Source organism: Silurus meridionalis, chromosome 6 (assembly GCF_014805685.1).
Source record: "Silurus meridionalis isolate SWU-2019-XX chromosome 6, ASM1480568v1, whole genome shotgun sequence".
Lineage (NCBI taxonomy): Eukaryota > Metazoa > Chordata > Actinopteri > Siluriformes > Siluridae > Silurus > Silurus meridionalis.
Window position 1 is genome coordinate 10542859 of NC_060889.1, and position 26767 is coordinate 10569625.

The following is a 26767-nucleotide window of genomic DNA, read 5'->3' on the forward strand; positions in this document are numbered from 1 at the left end:
TGGTTGGCACTTCTAGTCTTTCCAAATTTGTTAATACATTTGGCAACATTTTCATGTGTTTGCAATGTTTTTTGTTAACGTCCCTCCCAAGCATGTCACTGCTTCCTGGTGCAGCCACGAGATCAAGTTGAGTTTCTTTTCTCTTTTGTCAAAAGGCATTTTTAAAGGCTACCTATAAGAAATATCAAATATATAAACTAGGTATAAACCATTTTTAAAGACATTTTGTTTAAGTGTTTATTTACACTATAGGACTTTTGGCACCCCTGTACTACAAGTTACAATATGAAGACAAAATGTAGCTAAGATAGGAACATTTATAATGCTTAACTCTTATTCACATCAGATGTTATGACTGAGAAGATTATGGCAAATATCTAAATTTCTTTTGTTTGGTTCTTTTTTACACTATTTTTGGTTGATTTTTGCGTAATGATTTGGATTGTTGTCTTGTTGTAGGGTATATTTAATGTCCTAAATTTTATATGAAAATGTACTTTATATGTAGATAAATGTAGGAAATTTGTACTGATTTTTCCCACTTTAGATCCCATGAGTGCACATTTTTAGAGTATACAGCAAAGACAAGCCTTGTTTAAACAACTTTATTGAGTTTAAAATGCAATCAAAATGACAGTAGTTATAGAGGAGCACACAGAGTTACAGCATCAACTAGTCCAGCAGCTCTCAAAGAACTGTTATTGGGGGGAAAATCCAGAATTTGAGAGCTGTTAAAAGTAACGTTCTCCTCATCTGTCAAGCATTCATTAATTCACTTTTAAAATCACTCACACACATACAAACCCAGCCACCCACACACACTCAAAGAAAATCAGTAAAATCAGTCCAGTGATTCAGAAAAAAAGTAAAAAAAAAACCCCCAAACTAAAAAAAAAGGCCAACATGTCTTTCTTGAATTCCCATACATCATTTTCTTTATTGAAATGTGATGGTTCTGGTGTACTATTATCTGCATCGGTTTATGATTTGCATCTGTAACATAGTTAATTTTTTCCCCCCTACTTTTCCTCTGTAATTCACACAATCATGTTTCTAACTGAACCTGAGTTTATTATGCAGTTTCAGAAGACATTTGTCTTAATCTGTGCCTGTGTGTGTATGTGTGTGTGTGTGTGTGTGTGTGTGTGTGTGTGAAGGGAAAAAATAAGGAACAGTAGTTGTGATGCAGTGATTATGGGTCTTTGGTCTTTAAAACAGTAAAACATTTGCAACAGGAACAATAATGAATTGCTGTGATTATAGATATGACTGTAGAGCAAGAACCAACTTCTTAAAATTGTAATGACAATCACATAATAGTATTGAAATGATTGAATAATAAAAAAAAAGATTCGAGTTTAGTATTTATTTGTGTCTATGCTACATTAATAGAAATCTATTTCTCTGATCCTATATGGACAATGCATGAATCGCAGGATAAACCTAAAGAATGCTATATGTAGTCTTCATTCCATTAAAAAGACCTCACTCTATTCATATAATAAGAACACAGCTGATAACATTTAAACACTGTTATAGATTTATAGAGTAATTACATATGGACAGATATCAAATATATATTCTCATTTATGTGGTCACGTACACTGGCATGACTATTGCATGTACCGCGTTTAAGCAATTGAACAGGATTTAGTCAGAGCTAGCAGTAGGATGGGAGGAGTTTCTATGGGGAAAAAATGAAACTGTTGGAAAACTATTAAAAAGATATAAAAGAAACAAGAAAATCTTTTTATCTGCTGAAAACCAACCTCTATTTTGACACACACAGGATACAAAAATCCACAAGCGCCTGTCTTGTAACTTTGCGTTAGTAACCCCAGAAAAAAAAATATATATATATATATGTACATTAAAAAAAACTTTTGTGCAAAAAAATAATAAAGTGAGTATGAGTCATAGGCATGGAAAAGTTAAGCAACACTGTTGGATTTAGTGAGCAAACGTTTCCCAATTGTAGCAGACAAATGTAAATGACGATTTGATATGAGTATAACTGCCTTTCAAGCAACGACCCTGCACTAAATTCCTCCAAAACATCAAATAAAACCTGAATAAATGCAACAATAAAAAGCAATAATAATAAAAAAAAAAAAACTTAAAATCCATTGAAAAGATATATAAAGACCAAAACCAATTTTTCTGCTCTGAATTTTAAAACAGTTTTCAAAAAGAGTTTCCTCTTGTGGTGAAAAAAAATAAAAATAAAAAATGCATCTAATAAGAATCCAAATCTATTCCAGTGGGATCAGGGCTTCGGGTGCCGTTTCTAGATCAGCTCTAGAGCTCAGCATACAGTTTGGACAGTTTTAATGATGATCCAGAATCAGACATTTGTCAGTTTTCTCATGACTCATTTGATCATCAATTTTTAGGAATCTGAATCTGTGCTACTAATCATCAGCCAACCGGCTACTGCTCTTGATTTTATATCCACATTGTTGTTTTTATTTCCAGTTTGGACGATCGATGAGAGCGGGGCATTTCAGTTCTTACATGGATGTGTAGTGTGAATGAGAAGGGAGCAGGGCAGTGTATGGGGAACAAGGTCAAAGATTAAGACCTCAGCACTGCTCAGCCTCGATAAAGCCCTCTTTCTCCTGGCCAACGGGCTCAACCTCAGCGTATGCGGGATACCCAGAACCACGGCGGAACTTCATAGCAGGCCACCGGCTCGGTCGTCTCTACAAATCCAACAAAACAAACAAACCAAACAATGTGTTAATCCATGTTATTTGTGTTCTTGTGTTGAATAGGGAAAAACTGAATTCCACTAGAAAGCATTCAAAGCAAACAGTCTATGTACTCAGGTCCAATTCTCTCTGGTTGCAAAAACCAGAAAGATCGCTATAACGCTGATATGATATGCTCCCAACAGCATGCTCATGAATCATGATCCACTGGAATAAACTTTGTCAGGATTATCAATGGCAGAATATGAAGTGCTCACTGGCATTAACAACAAATCATTGGTCAAGAAATGAGCAAGTGGCTTGTTATAGAATATCTTTCCCTTCCATTTCTTTAACTGTTTACGCATTATCCATGGTGTTCCATTCAGTGCTGATGGCTTCAAACAGTTGATCAGTTGTTGAAAAAATTTCCCAAGTTTGAGTGTAAGAGCAAATCTGGACTTCTAGCCTGATGGACTTTTTGGTGGTCTTTGCAGTATGTCACCACGTCCTTTATGTTTTCACTACAGTAAAACCCTATTGTACGAGCAACTTATAGTACGAGCAAACGGAGATACGAGCGACCAAATTTCGAAGGCTGCCGGTTCCCCGCTTTCCGCTGAGGGAAGCATCAGTCATTTAGTTGATGACGGATCACTCGGTCGCGCTCGTTGTTCAGTGCAGCAAAAACGTAACTTTTTTAGTGTTATATCTTAATTTCACTAGAAATCTTGAAAAATGTCTGGGAAAAAGAAAGTAAATAGAATTACCATTGAAACCAAGAAGAAAATAGTGGAAAAGTACGAGAGTGGTGTGCGTCTCACACTCGCAATCAACCACAATCACATGGGTAAGTGTTAAATCATGTTTACAGTACGGTAATTTGTGGTGTATTTGTGTGGTAAAATAGGCTACAAATACTTTTTAAGGGAAGAAATAAGCGATCGAATGAGATCTCGGAACGGAATAAATCACTTTTACATTCAGTCTTATGGGGAAAATTTGTTCGAATGTACAAACAAATAGACCTACGAGCAATTTTCAAGAACGAATTATGCTCGTCCAACGGGGTTTTACTGTATTGTATTTCTCAGGTAGTGCGGCACAATACCATTCTGTGTTTTATAGACATGGGTGATGTGGTTATAAAGATAAATAAATAAATATCACTCAAAATATCACAGCTTTGCAATGCAACAAAAACAATTGTTTCTCACTCCACCCAATTCTGCTGAACCACTAAAACGTTCATTATTCTACCAGAGGTTTCAGGAGTGCCTTGTTTAAATCTTGCACATTTTCTGACCAATGAAACAGCTTGATTTTTTTTATTATTATTTTTTTTTTTACATGTTTTTAAACTTTTACCATGCCACATTTTCTAGCCAATGAGTGCACTTTTTGCAATAGACAAGCAAAACAAACAAAACCCCCAACAAGTTTTCCTATTAATTATCCAAGTCTTGAATACAACTGATTGAAAAAATGCAGTTATAAAATTCAATGTAATGGTTTACACCCCTAGAAATATAGTTTCCTCCAAATAATTTTCCATGTAGAAAAGTTTAACAATTCCCAAATCAAAGAACGCTTAAGAAATTCTTTTTTTTTGTTTAACTTTTTTTTTGCACAAGGGTTTGCCTATTTCTGAAGTAGCAATAAGCAAACCCTTGGATGTAGAGAAGTAGCTTAGTGTAGAGTAGCTTAGTGGTTAAGGCATTGGACTTTGGATCTGAAAGTTGTAAGTTCAAATAATCAACAGCCTGGTAATCAACAGAAACTGAACGCATTTTCTGTTTTCTGTGCAAAAGAAAACAGACCCAGGGGTAAATATACACACAATGAATCAAACAGGGAAGTGAGAATATCTGTGAATAAAAAGACATGTAAACCAATGACAAGAAGGGGGTGGAGACAAACAAAAACAAACAAACATGAAGATGAAATGAGAGTACATAAGTGTGCTAGATCTTGCGTGATTCACTCAGCATTGGGGGAGTTTAATCTCCTACAATTAGGAACTTAATATTTTTTATTGCGTCTACTCAACCTCTTATTAATTGTTTATAGTGTTTGTAATTTGATAATGAAAACTCACAATTAAATTTGTCAAAGTATCCCACACACACACACACACACACACACACACACACACACACACACACACCTCGATGAAGAAGAGGCTGGCAGCTGAACTGGGACGGTGGTAGATGTAAACAGTCACCAGCACCACAGCCACTATGACCAACATCAGCATGAGCATGGCCAGGATCAGGCCTGTGTGAAGATTATGTTTGTTGCTGGTTGATTCCCGCTCCGCCATGCTGTGTGCTGCTTCTGCTAAAAACACAAACAGACACATGAAACATACTTGGAAGCGGTGAAGGCCGGTGTAGTCTATTACACAACAAACATGTTTGCAAATGACCTCATAGAACACAAACACTATATGAGCTGTTCACTATTACTAGTATTAAAACAATGTAATGCAAATGTTTTTCATGTTCAGACACACACCTGATTTCTCACACAATATCTAGTACCTACTTAAGCTGATTAATTTCTGCATAAACTGTGCATTTCTTCTTTCTAACAGAAGGGAGCAGTGTCCATCCATGTAAATTTTCTCTCTTCCTCAACACAACTAGCAGATACATAGTTTTTTTTGGCAATGCTCAAATTATGAGGAAAAGATCAATTTAATGCATCTAATACAAAATTGCTGGCATGTGTCACTGTCTCTGATATGTTTTTAGTACACTCTGTCAACTAATATTTTACAATGGAATGTCCTGATTTTGTTATGTTTATATAATTTGGCCTTGTCCTCTCTGTGATCTTCCTGAATGTAAAATATTATATACAATCCGTTGCATCAAACTATATCGAGGTTTAACGCTTTGCACCATCTAAACCCGTACCTAGAATGGTTGTAAATACAAAACAAGAAATTACTCATAGAAACGCAGGAACATTTGAGGGCTGCACATCTGCTTTATATGAGCACTAATATATATGACAGATGTTAGTGATAAAACCCATGCGCTAAACAGAACAAGTCTCATAACAAGGGCAGCCTACAATCCATCATTGCATTTTCAAAAATATATATAAATATAATATTTAAATATCAAAACAGATCAACCGTGCTACTTTAATGCCCTTACATTTAGCACTCTGTAATATACAGCTAACGTATGTATGTTATTCAAAAGGTACAATAGTTGTTCCCTCATTGTGCCTGTAGGTGGCACTGCGGTTTGTAATGAGTTGTGTTCTTTCAATAAATAAAAAAAAGCTAAATATGCATGCAAATCGGCTGTGTTATTAAATGTGGCTTACCCTTGAATGTATTTTACACTAATGCTAACAACATGTATCCTTCAGACACTGCACAATTTCACCGATATTTATTTATTCACCTTTATGACCACATCACCCATGTCTTAGCTATTCTACATTAGTTCACAATCAAATCCTGCACTGGTTATAAAAAGTACTAGTGACACATAAAGCACAGAACGGCCCCGTGCCACACAACCTGAGAAAACCTTTGGTCTATTACGATCTGCCAAGTCCAGTTAGATCAAAGGGTGCAGTCTATTTGTTGGTATCTTAAATAGTGAAGACTGCCGCAGTGAGCAGACCTCTATTTTATAAAGCCCCACAGTTATGGAACAGAATTCCAATGAGTGTTTCTGGACTCAGTCTCAGTGCTTGTCTAGGTTGAACACATATTTATTCAGTCAAGCCTTGTCTAATAGAGTTTTCTTAGTAAAGAAGAAGATCTGGAGTGATCATGGTCATAGAGTGTTTTGATGAACTGGGATATGTATGCTATTGTCGCCCCCAGTCTTACAAGTTCACTCAGGTTTGTTGACAGTGGAATGGCTGATAGCCTTAAATCCCAGAGCTCATGTCTGTGTTTTCTTCTGAATCTACCTTTTTGGTTATGCCGTCATAGGTAGTCTTGCTGGAGTCTGTACTTGCACTATGATCCTTATCTATTACAATAAGGATACCTAATATTTCATATAAAAAATTTTCTTCTCACCATCGTGTCCCCTTTTACTCTCAGGACCTGCCTGATCCGTCCTGATGTTCTACTTCTGGATTGTAGAAACTAATCAGTGATACTAAAATGTATATTCAGACTCAATTCTGTAAATAGATTTTAAATATAAGCAGCTTTGGGAAAATGCCTTTTGTTAAAAGCCCTATACAAATACAACTGAAATGAATTTGATTCTGAGGTCAGTTTTGTAGTGGATCAACTCAAAATAAACACTTCAGAAAGGTGTATAGTTTGGAGGCCTTAAGGAGACATAGCCTACTTCTCTGATTCATGCATTTTTAAGAGTAAAACCATATAAACTGTAACACAGTATAAATACATCATGAAGAGGTGGCAGCTCTTATCTGTATGCATGTTGTTACAATGTATTTATATGGTGTTAGGGTCATAGCTTGAAGCTGTATTGTAATGGCAGACATGAGATAGATGGAAATTAAAGGTTGTGCCCATTAGGTTATGCCCTCTGGGTGGGACAGACATGATCTCCCTCCCCTGTCAATCACAGTGATGCTAGCCAATTATAAGCATCTGTGAGATCATGTATGTGGAAAAAAATTTGTAGTGCTGCCATCAAAGTGTGTTAGGCTGCGATGTAATCGTCCCAGTGACTTTTAATTCACAAAATAGATTTGTCCATAAATTATATTATAAAGTGTTCAAGAATGAGGATACAGATGTACTAAAACTTTTTTTGTTGTTGTTTTACATATTTACATATGTACACATTTTTACATATGCTTAAGATATGCATATGTTTAAAACTTTTTTTTTCAAAAGTCAAACTTGATAAGATTTCACACAAAACTCAAAAATGGACTGGACAAAATTATTGCCACCTTGTCAAAAATGTAAGAAATGATTGCTTTTCAAGCATGTGATGCTCCTGTAATTTGTATTTAGAAGTTACAAGTAACAGGTGTGGGCAATATATGGAGAAAAAAAAGAAGTGTACAGAGTTGTCTGTGGATTTGAGAGGAAAAATTGTGGAAAAACATGGACAATCTCAAGGCTACAAGTCCATCTCCATCTCCTTAATGTTCCTGTGTCTACTGTGCACAATATCATCAACAGGTTTACAGCCCATGGCTGGACGGAAGAGAACCCTGATTAACTTCCTAACAAATTCAAGCTGATCTGCAGACACAGGGTACAACAGTGTCAGCTCGCACTATCCGTCGCCATCTGAATGAAAAGGGACGCTATGGTAGGAGACCTGGGAGAACGTACTGTAGACAGATGAGACAAATGTAGAGCTTTTTGGTAAAGGACATTATGGCACTGCTTACAGAAAAAGAAATATGGTGGAGGTTCAAAGATGTTTTGCGGTTGCTTTGGTGCTTCTGGCACTGGATGCCTTGACTGTGTGAACCGTATCATGAAATCTGTTGATTACCAAACTGCGTCTCCACCAGAGGTCATAAGTCTTCCAGCAGGACAATGACCCGAAACACACTTCAAAAAGCACTCAGAAATAGTTCCAAACAAAGTGTTTGAGAGTTCTGAAATGGCCAAAAAAGAGTTCAGATCTAAATTCTTTAGAACCCCTGTGGAGAGATCTCAAAACAGAGGTTGGGAGAAGGCATCCTTCAAATCTCAATAACCTAGCAGTTTGCAAAAGAAGAGTGGTTCAAAATTCCAGTAAAGAGTTGTAAGAATCTTATTCATGGTTACGGTAAGTGATTGATTTTAGTTATTTTTTCTAAAAAGGGGTGCCACAAAATATTAAGTTAAGGGTGCCAATAATTTCGTCCAGTAATCTGTGTTGAATTGTATCAAATTTGACTTTTCGTCTGAGTTTTTTGTGTTGTTCCAATGCAAACAACAAAAAAAAACAACAACAATATATGAATACCAACACATTTGCAACTGCAACAATTTTCAAGGGTTGCATTTTCTGACAGAATTGCAAGAGTGCCGATATTTTTGGCCATGACTGTATGTATACAGTTACACTGTAAAAATACACTGTTCAATCTCTCTTTATATAGAAAAGATACAGAACTGAGCCGGTGATGTATCATCGTCATGTTTGTTGTGTGATTATCAATCATTACATATTGAAATGATCTTTGTGCACTGATCTAAAATGTCAAACTTCAAAGTGCTACAATCTTTTCATAGCATGGCTCCACCCCCTTCTTCTCTTGTTGGACCAACAAGACACACATCCAAACTGAACAAATGTCTTGTGCGTTTCGTTCACAACCAGTAAATCTTTATTCGTCCAATCATTCAAGAACTTACACTTGAAAATTTTCTTTCAATAACTCAGACCTAGAACATGCTGCTACTCAGCCACAAAAGCACATGATTTACATGGGTGGGATTTTAAGTGAATGACAAAGTAGTCAAGTACGTGGAAGTAAGTGAGAAAGAGAACAATTAGTTCACTGAAAAAACACAGTGATTCATACACGACTACAACTATAACACAGCACACTGCTCTGTGACAGCAGTGGTTTGAAATGCTGAGGTTGTCTTGACTTCATGTGTGTTGGGAGAATAATTAGCCTTCTCCTTTGTCCTGTTGATAGCTGTCATGTAACAGAGGAGCTGACTGTTGGCCAGGAATGATCCAAAACCAAATAATAGCAAAATTGGTTCCCTGGTGGTCTAGTGGTTAGATGCGGCGCTCTCACCGCTGTGGCCCGGGTTTGATCCCCGGTCAAGGAACCAACCCCAGCCATTAGGGTTGCACAAGCCTTAGTGCTGGTCCCAAGCCCAGATAATTGGGGAGGGTTGCGTTAGGAAGGGCATCCAGCGTAAAAACGTGCCAAATCAAACATGCGGATGGTCCGCTGTGGTGACCCCTAATGGGAGAAGCTGAAAGAACGTTTTTTAAGAAATTGTATTTAATTATTGAACGATAATAAGTAAACATCTTTAATAACAATTCTGTTATTTTTACCTATTGGACTTTTCCATTCAGCATCTTCAATGCGATGTGTCAAATATCTTTTATTCTCTTGACACACACACACACACACAAAAAAAAAACCCACACAGACTCAACTGCAAAGCTGGCAGAAGCGCACTGGCCTTTTTTAAAAATGAAATATTATCTATTTAGTCTGTATTTCAACAGTCTGAACAAACGAGATTTGATCTTTTAACTCCAGTATAATGTCTTAATACATGCCCCTCAACACACACACACACACAAGCATACAGATAAGACAGTATACAAGCATGTACATGTGCGTGTTTATTCTAACACACTCCACACCAAAGTCCAACTCCTTCCCGAGCTTTGATAACACATCTGTTTAATAAAACAGATTTGCATTTCTCCCTTCGTTCACCCAGATGCAGGGTCACTCCCGTCGTAATCCATCATGAATTTGAAAAGCTATTTGTGCATTGTAGCAGTTCGGAAAACTCCCAAGCAAACAGAATAAATTAAAGTGCGAATATAAATGAAAAGCAGTCAGCTGAATGGCCGGGGAATAATCAGGATCATTAATATATGAGTGCTGTATAATTCAGCTGAATAAATAAGTGATGAGCAAGGCCATGCTGGCTTCCCAAGTGTACAAGCTGCTTATCTCTGTCCCCTTTCATCCCGTTCTCATTTGAGGAAACATCTGAGTGAAGGAAGAACAAGTTAATCACAAGGTTATGTTTGTGAGTGTGCATATTTTCGGTTCGCGCATATATTGCTTGATGAACGGAAGATGAAGATGTGAAGATGATGCTAGACAGTATTAGTATCGCTAATGCACACACTTTAATAGGGACATGGGTATCCCTGCCTTCATGCAATTATCCAATCAGCCTATCATGTGGCATGAACACACACACACAGACAGAGGTCTAGGCTGATAGATCCATGAGGACATGCAGGTGTAATTATACAGAGCTATTTTAACCTGCCTCACAAATAAAGCCTTCCAGCCACAGTGTAGATAAGTGACCTTTAAACAGAGCTAATGGAATTGGACAGGCTTTTATTGAGGGCAAGGAATAAAAGCGTAGAAATGGGGGCAGAAAGAAACGTGGCGACAAAAAGATTTTGGTTCGTAAGAAATTACGAGTAGATTTATTATCAGAACAGCAAGAGTTATGTTTCATGTTAATGAACCTCCTCTTTTATCATTTTTTACATGCTCCTTTTGTTTCTATGCAACCTTCCCTTAGCATGAATACCAGCTTTACACACTCTTGGTCATCCAGGCAATTAGTTTCTCTAAGCATTCAATTGAAATACTTTGCCATGCCTCTTGTAAAGCTTGCCAGAAGTATTCTTTACTAGTTGGACATTTCTTTCTGAACTTAGTCAGATCTCAGTTCATCCCAAAGCAGTTCGATTGGATTTAGGTGCAGTGACTGGGAGGCCATTCCTCTCAAACCACCACTTACAGAGTTTGGTCATATGTTTCTTGTTGTATTGTGGGTTCCAGATGGAATTACACTGTGTTAAAGTATGGAATGGTAGCTATGTGAGTTCAGTATTTCTTTCACCTGGAAAAAGTCTCCAACCTTCTTTTCCCTGCTTCAAAACAACCCAAACCATTAAGCTTCCACCTCAGTGTTTGACTGTCGGGATAAGGCAGGTCTGCTAACATCTTTCCTGTTCTCCATCTTACATAAGTTTTTTTGTTAGTGCCAAAAAAGTCAGATTTGGACTCAGCACAGAATTTTCATCTAGTCATTCACTGTCCAATTCTTGTGTGTTTTTGCCTTTTATCTAGTTTGTTACATATAAGGAGGAAAAAACATGTATGAGTCTTAAAACTGCTAAAAGACTAGGTGTCTTTAAACTTTGGAAAGGCACTGTATATGTGAGTGTTTATATAAGCGGGTGAAATCTCCCTCCCCTGTCTGTCGGCTTTGTAGTGCCTGTTGAACAGCTCTTACAGTTAATTTCTTTCCATCCCTGATAAAACACACACGCACGCACACACGCACATAATATATACTACACTACAGACTCAATTCTTCTACAAAACGCGACCATCTGCATGCTTACTGTATAAAATACGTCTGATGTCAACAAGACACCCTGATGTGCCAAGGTAAACAACACAAATGGTTGCCACAGCTAGGTGTTAGCTGCAGTGTCTTAAGTTATTAAATTGAAGCAAACAAGTTTATACATCTTTTTCAATCCTGGTCACTGCATTGCATTTCCAGACATGCAGCTGTGCCAGATTGATTTTGCCAAAGCCTTTCTCACGAGAACTAAAAACAAAAACAGGCAGTAAAGTGGAACTGGGACACAGCTGATGCTAGAAGAAACCTGTTCCTTGGAAACTAGTATTTCCATCCGTCTGCTCAAAAAAAAAAAAAAAAAAAGGTCAATTTTCTGAAAGAAAAAAACATTGATATGGAAAGAACAGACAGGCAAAGAGACAGATAAAAAAACAGACAGTCAGACAAAAAGATCGCTTATATGGCCAAATGTTTGTGGACAGCTGATATTCACAATCATACATGGTTCTTCCTCAAACTGTTGCCACAAAGCAGGAGGCTCATGGTTGTCCTAATCATTTCTTTTCACTAGAACTTACACGTTCCAGCATGACAATGCTCCTCTATACAAAAAGTGCGTTCTGCACACATGACTCGTCAAGTCTACAGTGGAAGAACAAGAGTGTTCTGCACAGAGCCCTGACCTCAGCCACACTGAACACCTTTGAGATGGAATGCAACAGTACATCAGTGCCAGACCTCACTAATGATCTTGTGGCTGGATAAGTAAAGCCATGCTCCAAAATCGAGTCTTCCTATGATTGTGGAATTAATTATGTGGAGGGGGAATAAATCGGAAATTAAATGTACAATACTTGGCCATATAGTGTTGATAACAGGGCTGTAACATATCTATATATCTATATATGTTCAGTGCTCCACATAACCTTTTTCAAAATTCAAAACAAATCTGGATATGTCTCTAAATACTTGATCTGACAGTTCTCCAAACTCTGCTACATCACTTAATTTTTTAATTGATCTCGACTACAGGTGTGTACAATACTATATCCTTAATATTCTTCTTAACTGTTATATTTTCAGTGTTTCTGCCTATGAAATATATAAACAACTGCTGCAACGCTGACCAGGCTGTTACTAAGGATGCTATAACTGCATCATGCTGTGTATCATCATTATAGATTTTGGTGGTCCATCGAGATTCACATCTGACCACTCTCCTGTGTTTCTATCCACATTATGAAAGCACAGGTGGGTTAATTCCTCGGGCCCTCTTGACAAGACAGGGCTATGCATCAAGTACATCAAGATAAATACATCTGTCGTGGTGCAAATGTGAACTTGTAACTCGATTGGAATTTCTCCCGATTGGTGTCCTTGCCACAGGGCTACTTCAGATAAAATCTCATTTGTTCACTCTATTTTTTCCCCCTATTTACCCCCCCTGGAGAAATATTACAGTTGTAATATGTGCAGCTGCAAAAACCTGAACTCTCATGATGACTAGCCAATCAAAAAAATTAATTTCCTAATTGCTTCAAACTAAAGCCAATTTTACAAAGTGTGATTTCAGGGTCTTTCAGGAATACTTGTTGCACCGTACAAGATGCTTCTCATAAAATCCTGGCCGATGTCTAAAAAAATATTCTTCAAAAATAGACCTTACCTCATTCACTACTTATTTATGACATTAATTACTACTGATTGCTAGGATCATGTTCGTTCTATACACCGATCAGGCATAACATTATGACTACCTGCTTAATATTGTGTTTATCCTCCTTTTGCTGCCAAAACAGTCCTGACCCGTCGAGCATTAACAGCATTAACTTCTTCAGCAATTTGAGCTACAATAGCTTTGACCGGACCACACGGGCCAGCCTTCGCGCCCCACATACTTTTGATAGATACCGATCAAATTCTCAAAACCTACAAATCCTTATGCTTGCCAATTTTTCCTGCTTCTAACACATCATCTTTGAGGACAAAATTTTCAATTGCTGCCTGAAATATTCCACCCACTAATGAAGAGATAATCAGTGTTATTCACGTCACCAGTCATAATGTTATAATGTCATAATTTTATGCCTGCTTAGTGTATACTGTACATTGTGTATAGAGTGAGCTGGTTTCCATGTGGACTGTGACTGGGATTATATTTAAAATTTGGGTTTTGGTGTGTGTTTTGGACAGAAAATAATCTTATTTGGTGTTTTACAGGACTTTTGTGTATAGGGAATCTATGATCTGGGGTTTAGTTTGTTGTCCACTACCCTGATGTACAGTATATTACAATTTTGACCATTATACCTGTGTGCATTTTCCCTAACGTATAACATCAGCTTGAAATCTTACTCATCCACATTCTTCATGTGACCTACAACTTGACCCTACAACTTAACAAGAGAAGAAACCTTCTAAAACCTGAGTGATTCAAAAGCAAAGGATGGATAGATAAAATAACAAAGAATAGCTGGGCAAACATTACTAACATAAGGCAACTACAACAGATGGATAACTTGTGCAATCACACTCTGCCATTCTTTTCACTTCATCTGTCAGTTTAACATTTACAATTTTGGCGTTTGACACCCTTATCCAGAGCAACTTGCAATTATATCATTCATAAAACTGGTTAAGCGCTATGCTTAAAGGTCCAGCAATGGCAGCTTGATAATACTGGGATTTAAACTCATTACCTTCTGATCATGTGTTCACTAAGCTAACTTCTACCCATGCACCAATCAAGAGATGCCATTTTCTAAAACTAGCGATTCTTCTATGGCAATTTCCCAATGGAAAATTTTAAAATTTTCAATTAGTGCTTTTGCCTACAAGCGATAAATCCCTGGCCAATTCCTGGAAAATGATATTTGCCATTATTACTGGTTAGCCATTCACACCTTTTGGACATTGAAATAAAATAAGGAGCAAATATATAGTGAATGATGAAATGCTGTAGAATCTAGGTAATTACGTTAAGAATCTGTATAAGTAAACTGCATTTATTTATACATGTATGTTTATTTGGAAAACAGTTTCATTACAGCCCTTTTAATACATACACCATTATGCAGAAAAAGTCAGCTGTAATTAACTGGGTGGAGTAATCCACGCTGTAGAGCTCTAATACAATTAAAGCTATTGAGAAATGGCTGTTGTGAAAGCGCAGTCAGTACAGGGTGTGCTTATTTATGAGCAAACCACCAGCAGACTCAGAGAATGCAGCATAAGCAAAGAGAAGCCAGAGATAAATAATCGTTTGAAAAGGGAGTCCTCCCAAATCCATTGCTTAGGTAGATGTTAGAGTTTGTCTAATGGGAATTTCATAGTAAATGTGAACCTGTGAATCCAGGGAAAATATTATTGCATACGCCTGGACATTACTAATTACAGCACTATGTAAAACTGTGTAGTAATTAAAAAACACAGTGCTATTAACTTCTTAAAATCAAATTGAACAGAAGTTGATTAATTTTCTATAACTGCCTCTCTGAAAATAGGTCTGCTGCAAGGTTTATATTAATGGGTCCATGTTATCGTTTTGATAGATTTATTGCATACTTACCATATAGGTCAACAAAATGTGAAGTAAAGAACACTCAACAGGGTGATGTCATAGTATATGTCTAGACGTGAAGCATCCGGAAGTGAATTTACATATACCTTAAGAGCACAGTGTGTGTTTCCTCTTAAGCCACAATAAACTGCCAACAATTAACCTTCTTAATTTATCAATGACCAACAGCCTCTGCTGTTTTATATCTACACATAACATTCCAAAACATCTGTGACACAGGGTGATTTGTGTTATAATTAGAAGTATTGCAAAAATTTATTCGTTAATCTCTCTCTCTCTCTCTCTCTCTCTCTCTCTCTCTCTCTCTCATGCAGACAATAAGACAGAAAATATATATAACATCCATAGCTTGTCATCTGCACTTGTCCTATATATTCCACTGTGAACTGACAACCCAGACTGTTACATAAACTTCTCCTGGCAGAAAGCTTCAGCAAATCAATGATGGTATGTTTTTTCTTTTATGGCAGTTGGCAGACAACCAGAGCAACTTATAATTATCTAATTTATACAACTGAGCAGTTGAGTTTAAGGGCCTTGCTCACCAGCCCAACAGTGGCAGCTTAGTGGAGCTGGGATTTGAACTTATAACCTTTTGGATGTGCTGAACAGATAAGTCTGACACGAGGGGGACCTAGACAATACTAAACAAGTGGCTGTGTATAATATTACCTGTTGTATATAAGGAAGATATCAAATACATGAAAACCACCTAAACTTTCACACTTTTAGATAATTTCAGTTGTCTGAAATAGCATATACCATAGACATGGTACTTCTGTTCATTCATTAAACCTCACATTGTCCAGTAAACCATATTTCTAAATCAATTCATCAAAGCTTTAACAAAGCAATAAAAAGAAATTGGCTCGGTCTTAGTACCAAAGGCTTGCTAATTTCTCCTCTAGGCGTCCTAACACACTGTGTTTATTGAAGCTAAAAGCTATGGGGTGATTAATCGACAAAGATTAATTAACTGATCGTCCTAGAAGAACCTAATTAATCAGCACACTTCTTCTGTTTGGATGTCAGTGTCACCGATAAATTTGCACTTAGTTAAAAATTTCAATCTCTTTCAGCCTTCCCGTCATGTCCTTTTGTAGTTTGTTCTGATTTCCGGTTGGTAACCTGAAGCCGCAAAGCAATAAACATCACCTTAGTAAAAGTGCTGAAACTTCCCAGATTTCCCTCGCTGCTTCATTTACAGGCGCATAGAACTTTACATTCATTAATTAACTAGGAACTATTAATTAACACATTCAAGCTAATGTGGTTTAACACTTTACTCAAAAAACCTTACATATGGCTGAGGTGAAAAGAAGTGAAGAAATAAATATGGAAAAGAAAGACATTGTTTAAGATGTATGTCAAGATTAATTTTTGAAAATCACTTTCTTAGACTTAAAATGATCATATACACTATACAGACAAAAGTTTGTGGACACCTAACCATAACATATTTCACATTTAGTCCCCATAATAACCTCCACTCTTTTGGGAAGATGTTCGACTAGAGTTTGGAGTGTGCTTGTGGAGATTTGTGCTCATTAAACCACAAGGACATTAGTAAAGTCAGCTACTATTCCAATTCATCCCAAAGGTGTTCAGTAAGGTTGAGGTGTGAGCTCTATTGCAGGCCAAGCAATATCTTCCACTTCAACCCATGTAAACCATTGGCTTGGTGAGATTCTTTGCTGTTTAGGCTTGTGTTGTTTACAAGCCTACATGCAGTCTGATGAAAGATGAAGAGAAAAAAGTAAGTGTATTCACTAATAAAATTATTATTATTATTTTTTTTAAATACTTTGGATTCAACAAAAAAAAATCACTGTTATACGCAAGGTACTGGTGCCACCAGCTTTTCTTTGCTATGGCATAGCTTTAGTCGTTCGAAAGCAAAAACCCACACAAGCAGTCTCTTTATTTTGCATGAACATACAGTACACCTCTATAGATGTCTAAATGTATAGCAAATGTAGACTCAAGAATACTAAAAGCCATATTAGATATATAATACTAATAAAATCCATTGGTTATTCTATGTAGGTGTTTCAGAATAAATGTACATTAAAACACGAATTTAGTTGGTGGGTTTTTTTACAATCAGGTCTGACTCTAAGAATAACTGTGTGACAAGAATAAAAATATGTCCATTAGTAAAAAATAAGACAGACTGAATGCTTATTTTGGCTCCGCTCCTCCTTTTTTTTTTTTTTTTTGCATTAGTGATATAAAAAACAGTTCTGTTGGCTTCCAGGATGCTTCTTCTGAAAAATACTGACCACGGGCCAAATCGAAACCACATGAGGACTAACAAAACTTTTTCTAAGCAAAAAAAGAAAAACAGAGAAAAACAGAAGAAAGCGCAAGAATGTTGAGGAAAATAGAGATAGAGGGAGAAGCAGTAAAAGGAAGAACTGCAAGGGAAAAAAGCGCGAGCAAGAAAACAGTGAGCGAGCGAGAGTTTGATATGAATTCCACAATCTCAGGAAATGAGCCGGCTCGACGCCTCAGCAAGAATTGGAAAAGAGATTGAGGCTGAAATTCAGGATTCGTCAGAAGAACACACCCACACACACACACACACACACACACACACACACACACACACACACACACACACACACACACACACATTGCTCCACTCTAAGCATTACAATGTAAAGATATTGTTTTGTTATGTGACACACTGTATATTTATCACACAAGGTGACATCCTACCTCTATTGTCTTTGAGATGGAGGGCAATCTTGGTGTCATCTGTGCACAGCAAAAAAAAAAAAACAAGAGAGGCAGAGAGAGTGACAGAATAAGAGCAATGTAAAAAAAGAAAAGTGGCAGCTTTTTTTTATGAATCCTGATCAATCAATGCACACATAGTAAATACAAAATACTATTTACAGTGTAAAAAATACAATAGAGGTTTTTCTATAATTCTTTAATTGAATACATATATGGAATATATACCCATGAAGAGCACTGGCATCATGTTTTTAGAAACTGCGCTTTGTTTACTCTTTCACCTGTGCAGCAATATGAGCGCAGGCCAGCCATGAAAATTGAAATGAATAACCTCGGCACGTCATTTAACTCGCTCGAGATCAATTCTGTTGCTCGAAATCAATTTCATTCCTTGCTGCGTGCTGTTTTCCTCAACCTCTCTCGATTCCATGTGTGTGAGCTATTTACATAAAGTGGGATGAAAATTGCCTTAGCGTGTGCGTGTATGTGTGTCTGTATGCACGAGCGTGTGTGCCAGGAACAGAAGGTCTTGAGCTACTGTAGCTGTGATTTCTGAATTGAGAGATAAGAAGCTTTTGACTATAAATTGACTAAAAATGATGGAAAATATTTATTCTTGGTGACAAGAAGAAAATATGAACTACGGATAAAACCTGTAAAGAGATGAAAAAAAATAAGTGTGTGTGTGTGTGTGTGTGTGTCTGTGCGAGATAGAGAGAGAGGAGTGGGGTCTTATATCATTTCAACAGCGCTCCAATCTGACCTGCACTAGATCTTAACACCTCTTCTGATCTGTCCATTGTGTAATCGTTCTCTGTGTGTGCGAGCAAGGCAAGCCGCTCACGGCAATCAGAGCTCATTAATTCTAGTCCAAATGATCTATCAGAATCATGAACGGATAAGAGGCTGGTCGCTCGGACGCCCTCGCACATCAGGACCACACTCGAGCAATCAGAATAACGCTTCGAGGCCCTGTGCTTCTCTAATGGATTTAGACCAAAGTAAAACCAAAATGGTAGACGTGTTTATGATCAATCGGAGGCTCACTTACCTATCGACTGCGCTTGCTTTGATGAGTAAATTAGATCCCAACTTGTCTAAATATAATTAACGAGTCTACGTGGACTTTCTTGATTACGAAATCCTTAACAGCCAAGAAGGCTCTCTACGTTCATTATTGCGTCTCAAACCAGACTACATCCAGTGCCACAATGCTGTCACTGGCAGTGAGTTTAGTTTATCATCAGGAGAGGTGTAAAGATTTACAGGAGATGGGTCTCAGACATGAAATCAATGCAACCAGACTAACATCTTTTTTAGTTTATAGGTAGTGTGTGCTTCTGTCTCATTCGTTGTTCCCCAGCGCTTTTGCTAAACCTGTTAGTCCCAAAGAAAGAGGCGTGGCCTCACTGCCTGTCACTTTCAATAAAGGTGTGAGCTATAATTTCCTGAGTTATCATTTTTTCCCCAAATGGGATACTCGAACAAACACTCCTGCATTATCACCAACTAATGCTGAGTGGCAATATAACAGCACCGTCCCAGGCATCATCGTATCACATCCCAAACGTTTTAAATCGCATCGTATTAAATACAGTGCCTTGCAAAAGTATTGACCCCCCCTTGGCGTTTTTCCTATTTTGTTGTCTTACAACCTGGAATTAAAATGGATTTTTTGAGGGTTTGTATCATTTGATTTACACAACATGCCTACCACTTTGAAGATGCAAAATATTTTTTATTGTGAAACAAACAAGAAATAAGACAAAAAAACAGAAAACTTGAGCGTGCATAACTATTCACCCCCCCAAAGTCAATACTTTGTAGAGCCACCGTTTGCAGCAATTACAGCTGCAAGTCTCTTGGGGTATGTATCTATAAGCTTGGCACATCTAGCCACTGGGATTTTTGCCCATTCTTCAAGGCAAAACTGCTCCAGCTCCTTCAAGTTGGATGGGTTCCGCTGGTGTACAGCAATCTTTAAGTCATACCACAGATTTTCAATTGGATTGAGGTCTGGGCTTTGACTAGGCCATTCCAAGACATTTAAATGTTTCCCCTTAAACCACTCGAGTGTTGCTTTAGCAGTATGCTTAGGGTCATTGTCCTGCTGGAAGGTGAACCTCCGTCCCAGTCTCAAATCTCTGGAAGACTGAAACAGGTTTCCCTCAAGAATTTCCCTGTATTTAGCGCCATCCATCATTCCTTCAATTCTGACCAGTTTCCCAGTCCCTGCTGATGAAAAACATCCCCACAGCATGATGCTGCCACCACCATGCTTCACTGTGGGGATGGTGTTCTCGGGGTGATGAGAGGTGTTGGGTTTGTGCCAGACATAGCGTTTTCCTTGATGGGCAAAAAGCTAAATTTTAGTCTCATCTGGCCAGAGTACCTTCTTCCATATGTTTGGGGAGTCTTCCACATGCCTTTTGGCGAACACCAAATGTGTTTGCTTATTTTTTCCTGAAAGCAATGGCTTTTTTTGGCCACTCTTCCGTAAAGCCCAGCTCTGTGGAGTGTACGGCTTAAAGTGGTCCTATGGACAGATACTCCAATCTCCGCTGTGGAGCTTTGCAGCTCCTTCAGGGTTATCTTTGGTCTCTTTGTTGCCTCTCTGATTAATGCCCTCCTTGCCTGGTCCGTGAGTTTTGGTGGGCGGCCTTCTCTTGCCAGGTTTGTTGTGGTGCCATATTCTTTCCATTTTTTAATAATGGCTTTAATGGTGCTCCATGGGATGTTCAAAGATTTGGATATTTTTTTATAACCCAACCCTGATCTGTACTTCTCCACAACTTTGCCCCTGACCTGTTTGGCGAGCTCCTTGGTCTGAAACAAGTTATTTTTTTCATTTCACTTCACCAATTTGGACTATTTTGTGTATGTCCATTACATGAAATCCAAATAAAAATCAATTTTAATTCCAAGTTGTAAGGCAACAAAATAGGAAAAACGCCAAGGGGGTCAATACTTTTGCAAGGCACTGTAGTTATTAAAGGATTATTAGATGTGTCTGTCAATTCATAGAAGTTGTTAACACGCAGTCTCCTTTATTCAGAGCGATCGATTTGTGACAGAATACACATAAGCAGCTGAGGGTTAAAGGTCAATGGACAGCACAATGATTCTGGGCCCAAAACCTTAACTACCGATCCATTTATAATTCATTCAAATCCAAGGAACCTCAGCTACTCAATGAATGCTGTGTTATCTAGTTCAATTAACAAGCTACAGAGTAAAGAACAAATTCATTTTTTCAATCACAGTTTTATAATCACATAGTTGCGAGTTTTAATTAGTAAACGGACACTGCGGCGGGTATGTAGCAAACCTAATTAATTCAGAAGAAAAAATAGACAGACACCGATTAAATTGACTCCTTTGTGCAGTCTGAAATGGCGACCAGTGGTCGACTCCAAGGATATCGATGGTTACATCTTCATGCTATTCGAAGTGTATATGTTGTTTTGTAATAGCCTAAAGGATGATGATAAAATTAATTGATCCTGAAGTGGTTAATCACATGTGTGTCAGTACTTCAGTCGGGGTCGACTTCATTCTCGTATTGCTTCGACTTAATTCACGTAACCTTCTATTTTTTTTTTTAAGTGCAACTAAAAACGCTGTTGTATGGAACCATCCTTACTCACACAGTTCTTATTTTCATGTATGAACACATTAGTCATTTAAACCACAGCATCCCTGACCTTGACGATGCTTTGATAAATGAATGAATTAATGTTAATCAATACAGCTTTTCTTTTTCCTGCAATTTCGAATATTCCTGCCTGTTCTTCCCACTCCTGACAAACACAATTCAGTCTATAAGTGTTGTACACATTTAGAAAGCAATTTAAAACCAGTCTGATTTGTAGAAAAAGAGGGAGTTGTTATAGAGAGAGAGAGAGAGAGAGAGAGAGAGAGAGAGAGAGACAGAGAGAGAGAGAAAGACAGTAAGGACCTGATAGAGACAGTAAGAAACAGAAGTGAAAGTTACAAACATTTCACACAGTCTGCATGCAAATTGCATGAGTATGTCAATGTTAGAATGATTAAAAGGCATAGTAAGCTTTTGTTAAATTTGTTTGGCAGAGTTTATTTTTTATAAAAATCCAACCTAGTCCTAGTCCTTTGATTTTTTCCCTGATCAATTCAGTTTCTCTTACCCTCTGTAGGCATGCTGGTGGGCGGATGTGATGTAGACTGGGTGGAATCCGCCTCTGTAATAGCTCTGTTCTTTGTGAATGCTTTGGTTACTGATGTGGTGGTAGACGATTCGAACTGAGTGGTGTTGATGTCACACATGTTGTCCTTTGTCTAAAAGCATAGATAATTAACACAAATGCATATCAACACAGCGCATACACATCAAAATAAATTGACCAATTGACAAGGTAGTGATAAGCTAGCACAAAATTAGCAGTGGTTATAGAGAGAGAGAGAGAGAGAGAGAGAGAGAGAGAGAGAGAGAGAGAGAGAGAAAGAGTAAATAATAAAGTGGAAAAAAACCAGAGGAAGGGGGTTTTCTATAAAACTACAAATTATAACATCCATCATATGGTCACAGCCACAAGCCACACACACACACACACACACACACACACACACACACACACACACACACACACACACACACCTCATCTGGACAGCTGTTGTCTACCCAGTCCTGCCGATGGCGATCAAAGCCACTGGAGCATCTGAAATGAGAAAAAAAAACATCATTAGCATCACTAACGATATACGTTAACCATTTACTTCATACTGCATCAAAACCAATAATGTTGTTAATCAGGGGATTAATGTCATTAGAGTGACTGATTATTAAAATACTGAATTTTCTCACAATAAACAGCAACCTGCTGTTCTGTTCAATGCAAATACTTATTTGTTACACAGACATGTGCCTTTGTTTTAACTTCTAATTCTGAAGTCTTTCCTCTGTCCCAGCCTTGTTATTGGTCTGGTTCTGGATAGTTTAATAATTTGTATAATTTATAAACCTTAACATTCCTTTCTATTATTTATATTAATGCTTTGCATGATTCATTGTTTAATGTTCAATTATGATTTTTTTTAAATAATTCACACACTTCCTTTACACACTTCTTAGAACCGGTTTACAAGCAGAAAAAGCCTTTAAGTATTTGGTTTTACATACAAATTTATAACTATAGAACAGCTCTGAAGCAAAAACCTGCTCTAAAGTCTTGCAAAATCTAGAAATACTCTAGTATGGATAAATCAAACACAAAATCACATTAATACAAATTTCATGCTGATTTCTTTTTCTACAACTATCAAATACAACTTACAGTATATGTTGTCATTAAAATGAAAGCAGAAGTGGGAGTCCTAACTTACTGCCTTGGTTAGTGTGAGTGTCTGTATAATTGAAGAAACTCTGTGCTGAGGCGAAAAATATTGGAATATTTAATGAATGCTATAAACAAAAGGACAATAATCCATGTTTCTCAGTTGAGCTCTGACAGCCTAATGAGAATGTTTTCAATTTATGGTATGAACCATAGCTGGACAGACTGTGTGTGTGTAAGAGTAGGAACACACTACAATGGGTAGGGCAGCGGCTACTCACATGGAAAGGAGAACCCTCAAGAAATTTACTCAGCCACAGAAAGAATGAACAAAACTCAATATAGAGTTAGTATAAACCTCTGGATGAAACCTAAGCCAGTCATACCTATACACCATCCCAGGAAAACATTGTGAAACGGTAAAACCCTGAGTTCTACCTCCTAAACAGTTCTATTTATGTGAATGGCAGCCTATATGGCTCTCAAAACCTTAGTTCGTGAAACGTAATGGTGAAATCCCACTCAGGCTTCTGTTCATCGAAAAAATTCTCAGTTCAAGCTACAAACATTTTTTTAAACCACTGAACTAGCATTTTTTTTGTTAATGGTGGAAATGGGTATATAGCAATCAGATCTTTTCAAAGTACAGTACTATACATGCTGTAAAATATGGCCTGATGATGGACAAGGAGCTGGATATATGTGGAGTAAAATGTTGCCAGTCAAAGTATTTAACTCTACAGAAAGAGCACCCCAGTGGCTACATTGTCAGATGGCCTTGTGTCCAGATTTCGACCACAAAAGCAGACTACACTTGTTATTACTGACACGCGGCAAGAAAAATAAACTGTCAAAGTGTTTGCCTTTGACTCGCATGCCGAGATTGACACTCTGCCGGCCAGGATGCTTGGGATTCCTAACTTCCCAGTCTGTCACAGCCATTACATTTATGGCCTTGTTGCTTCTGCTTCGACCCATTTCTCAATTTTGCACACTAACTATGTACTTTAATCATTTCTCTCTTTTTGTCAAGCACTCCCTCTCTTCCCTTTGATATATCAGAGTTTGGAGGTGGATGTTTGTACTTGTGCGAAGAGTCACTGGAGCTATTACATGACACAAGTCTTTTGTTAGGGTATTGTGGTAAATGCCAGCCAGGCATTATATCAAATGTTTGGCTAATGCTTTAGTTAGATACGTTCCCTGTGGTAAGTTTTTGCTCTACCGCATAAATCCTGTTCTGTCTGTCTGTCTGTCTGTCTGTCTGTCTGTCTGTCTCTCTCTCTCTCTCTCTCTATCTATCTATCTCTCTCTCTCTCTCTCTCTCTCTCTCTATCTATCTATCTATCTATCTGGCATCTACCATATGAGGTAGCTGGCTTAAAATCTGGAATCAGCTCGCCTGCTCCCATAGGATTTCTTTCCGCTTTCAAAGACTTATGGCTCTATCCCGCACAGCTCGGTGGATAAATACCTAATTGCATTTCCACCACATTGTGTTGTTTGCATATCAATGCATGCAAATGCACAAAGCTTTTATGCTGGAATTTAAGATGACGTTGAGGGGAAAAGCAGTTGAAGTGATGACAGTGAAGTATGACAGCATACAAATATGATTATGTGGTGTCCATCAGTCCAGAAATTCCACAGAAGCATTTTTAACAGGTTGCAAATAAATATATTTAGCTTCTTTCTTCCTCTTTACTAGGTAAAATTCTGCTCAATTAGGTTAAAGTTGGCTTGACCAGTCCAAAACCTTGCACATTTTCTCCCAAAGTCTTTTGTTGTATTGGCAAGGTACTTTGGGTAATTGTCATTTAAATGCCAAAAGCAATCAAAGTATTGATTGTTTAAACAATGATTCTAATGAATCAGGGCACAACTGAGCAATATCTTGCCACTCACATGTTTTGATTACATGATAATTGCATGGCCTTGAACAGATGGTCCCATGTTCTACAATAACACTTCTAGGTCTTAATACCAGGAAGTCAGAAATACTGATCTGTCAACTCTAATTTATATTCTATTATATAAAATACATAATATTATATTTATATATTATCTCAAACTTCATCATATAGCAAAATATAAAAAAAATAGCTTCCTTGTTTCCCACACTTTTGTAGGGGACTGTAAATGTGATTATGCAGAACCCTCAAAAAGTGTGAGGTGTTTTATTTTGTTCATCATATTAAAAAAATACTAATCAAAAGTATGTTTTGAAAGAATGATGTTCCCCTGCCCAGTACAGTACAGCCCCAGAGAATCAGTGCTAAAGAGTGTTCCACCAGGACTGTTCTGGAGTCTTGTAGTGGCCCAGAACCTCGCTTGTTATTTAAATTTATTACATTTCTGGGAACACACACACACACACACACACACACACACACACACACACCAGTGTTTCCCACTTTCTTAGCCCAAGTGTTTTTCAGGTGTATCTTTTGCTATTTTGTTGATATTAGGATGCATTTGCAAGCAATGACTAATCATCCCACGTTTCTTGTTACTCTGGATTCCAGCCGAGTTAGATTTTATGTGCAAAAGTATTAGGACCCCTGACTTTTCCAGCCATGACTGTTACCACAATGTTGAAGGCACACAATTGTATAGGATGTCTTTGGATGTGGTAGCATTACATTCCCATTCACTTAAACTTGGAGACCCAAACTTGTTCAATACATCAGCCCCTGACTTCACTTGTGGCAGAATAATAGTATTATGGGGGCTAAATATAGAATGGGTTTTTAAAAAGCACATAAAAATCTTATGGTCAGGTGTCCATAAACCTTTGTTCATATAATGTAGAGGGTTTGGAAACAACTGAGAGATGAAAAGAGACTCCTGATGAACTCAACTTAATCACAGTAATGCAAAATATTGAGATGAATAAAGGTGCCCCAAAATCCATTGAGCAGCTAAATAAATAATAAATAAAAAAATAAAATAAAACATAAATAAGTAAATAGGGGTTTCTGTGGTCCAGAAACCTATGTAAAAAGTACACACAAAAGCACCTCATAGCACAAAAAATCTTTTTCCTATTCTTTAATTAACAGTCCGGACTGAAATATCTTTCATTATATCGACCTCCGGATAAATAAAATCAGTCGTTAATCTCTCATTTTAATTACACAACATCTTATATTGAGTACAGTGCAAAAATACTTCAATCTTTCCCAAATCTATCCTTTTATTTATATTAGGATCATAAGCACAGATATTCACGTCTACAAAGATGAAAAGTTTTCTTTCCGATAATAGTGCTCATTAATGAACTTTAAATTGGATTTCATTAGACTGCTCACATGCTGAGAGAATAGGCGGCCTGCAGAACAGCAGCTGAATGTTAATGAGTGAATCGGTGCACAGTAGGACACTAACATACACTGTGCTCTTCTGTAGTGTTGGTAAAGTGGTCTCACTTTTAAGAAAT

At 37.5% G+C, this 26767-nt stretch overlaps 1 protein-coding gene across 4 annotated transcripts in view; it reads right to left on the minus strand.

Annotated features, from left to right (window-relative positions):
* Window positions 1–590: 590 nt before the first annotated feature.
* The window catches only part of plxdc2b (plexin domain containing 2b), a 129905-nt gene continuing 103728 nt past the window's right edge, over window positions 591–26767 (minus strand). The window contains exons 10-14 of one of the 4 annotated variants that reach the window (XM_046851873.1): window positions 22653–22713; window positions 22183–22333; window positions 17999–18037; window positions 4858–5027; window positions 591–2702 (exon numbers count right to left, since the gene is read on the minus strand). In XM_046851873.1, coding sequence (XP_046707829.1) covers window positions 2583–2702; window positions 4858–5027; window positions 17999–18037; window positions 22183–22333; window positions 22653–22713 — 541 coding nt within the window. In that variant the 3' untranslated portion in view covers window positions 591–2582. Of the gene's footprint in view, window positions 2703–4857; window positions 5031–17998; window positions 18038–22182; window positions 22334–22652; window positions 22714–26767 lie in introns of all 4 variants that reach the window. The other 3 variants (XM_046851872.1, XM_046851875.1, XM_046851874.1) reach the window with 3 other exon arrangements.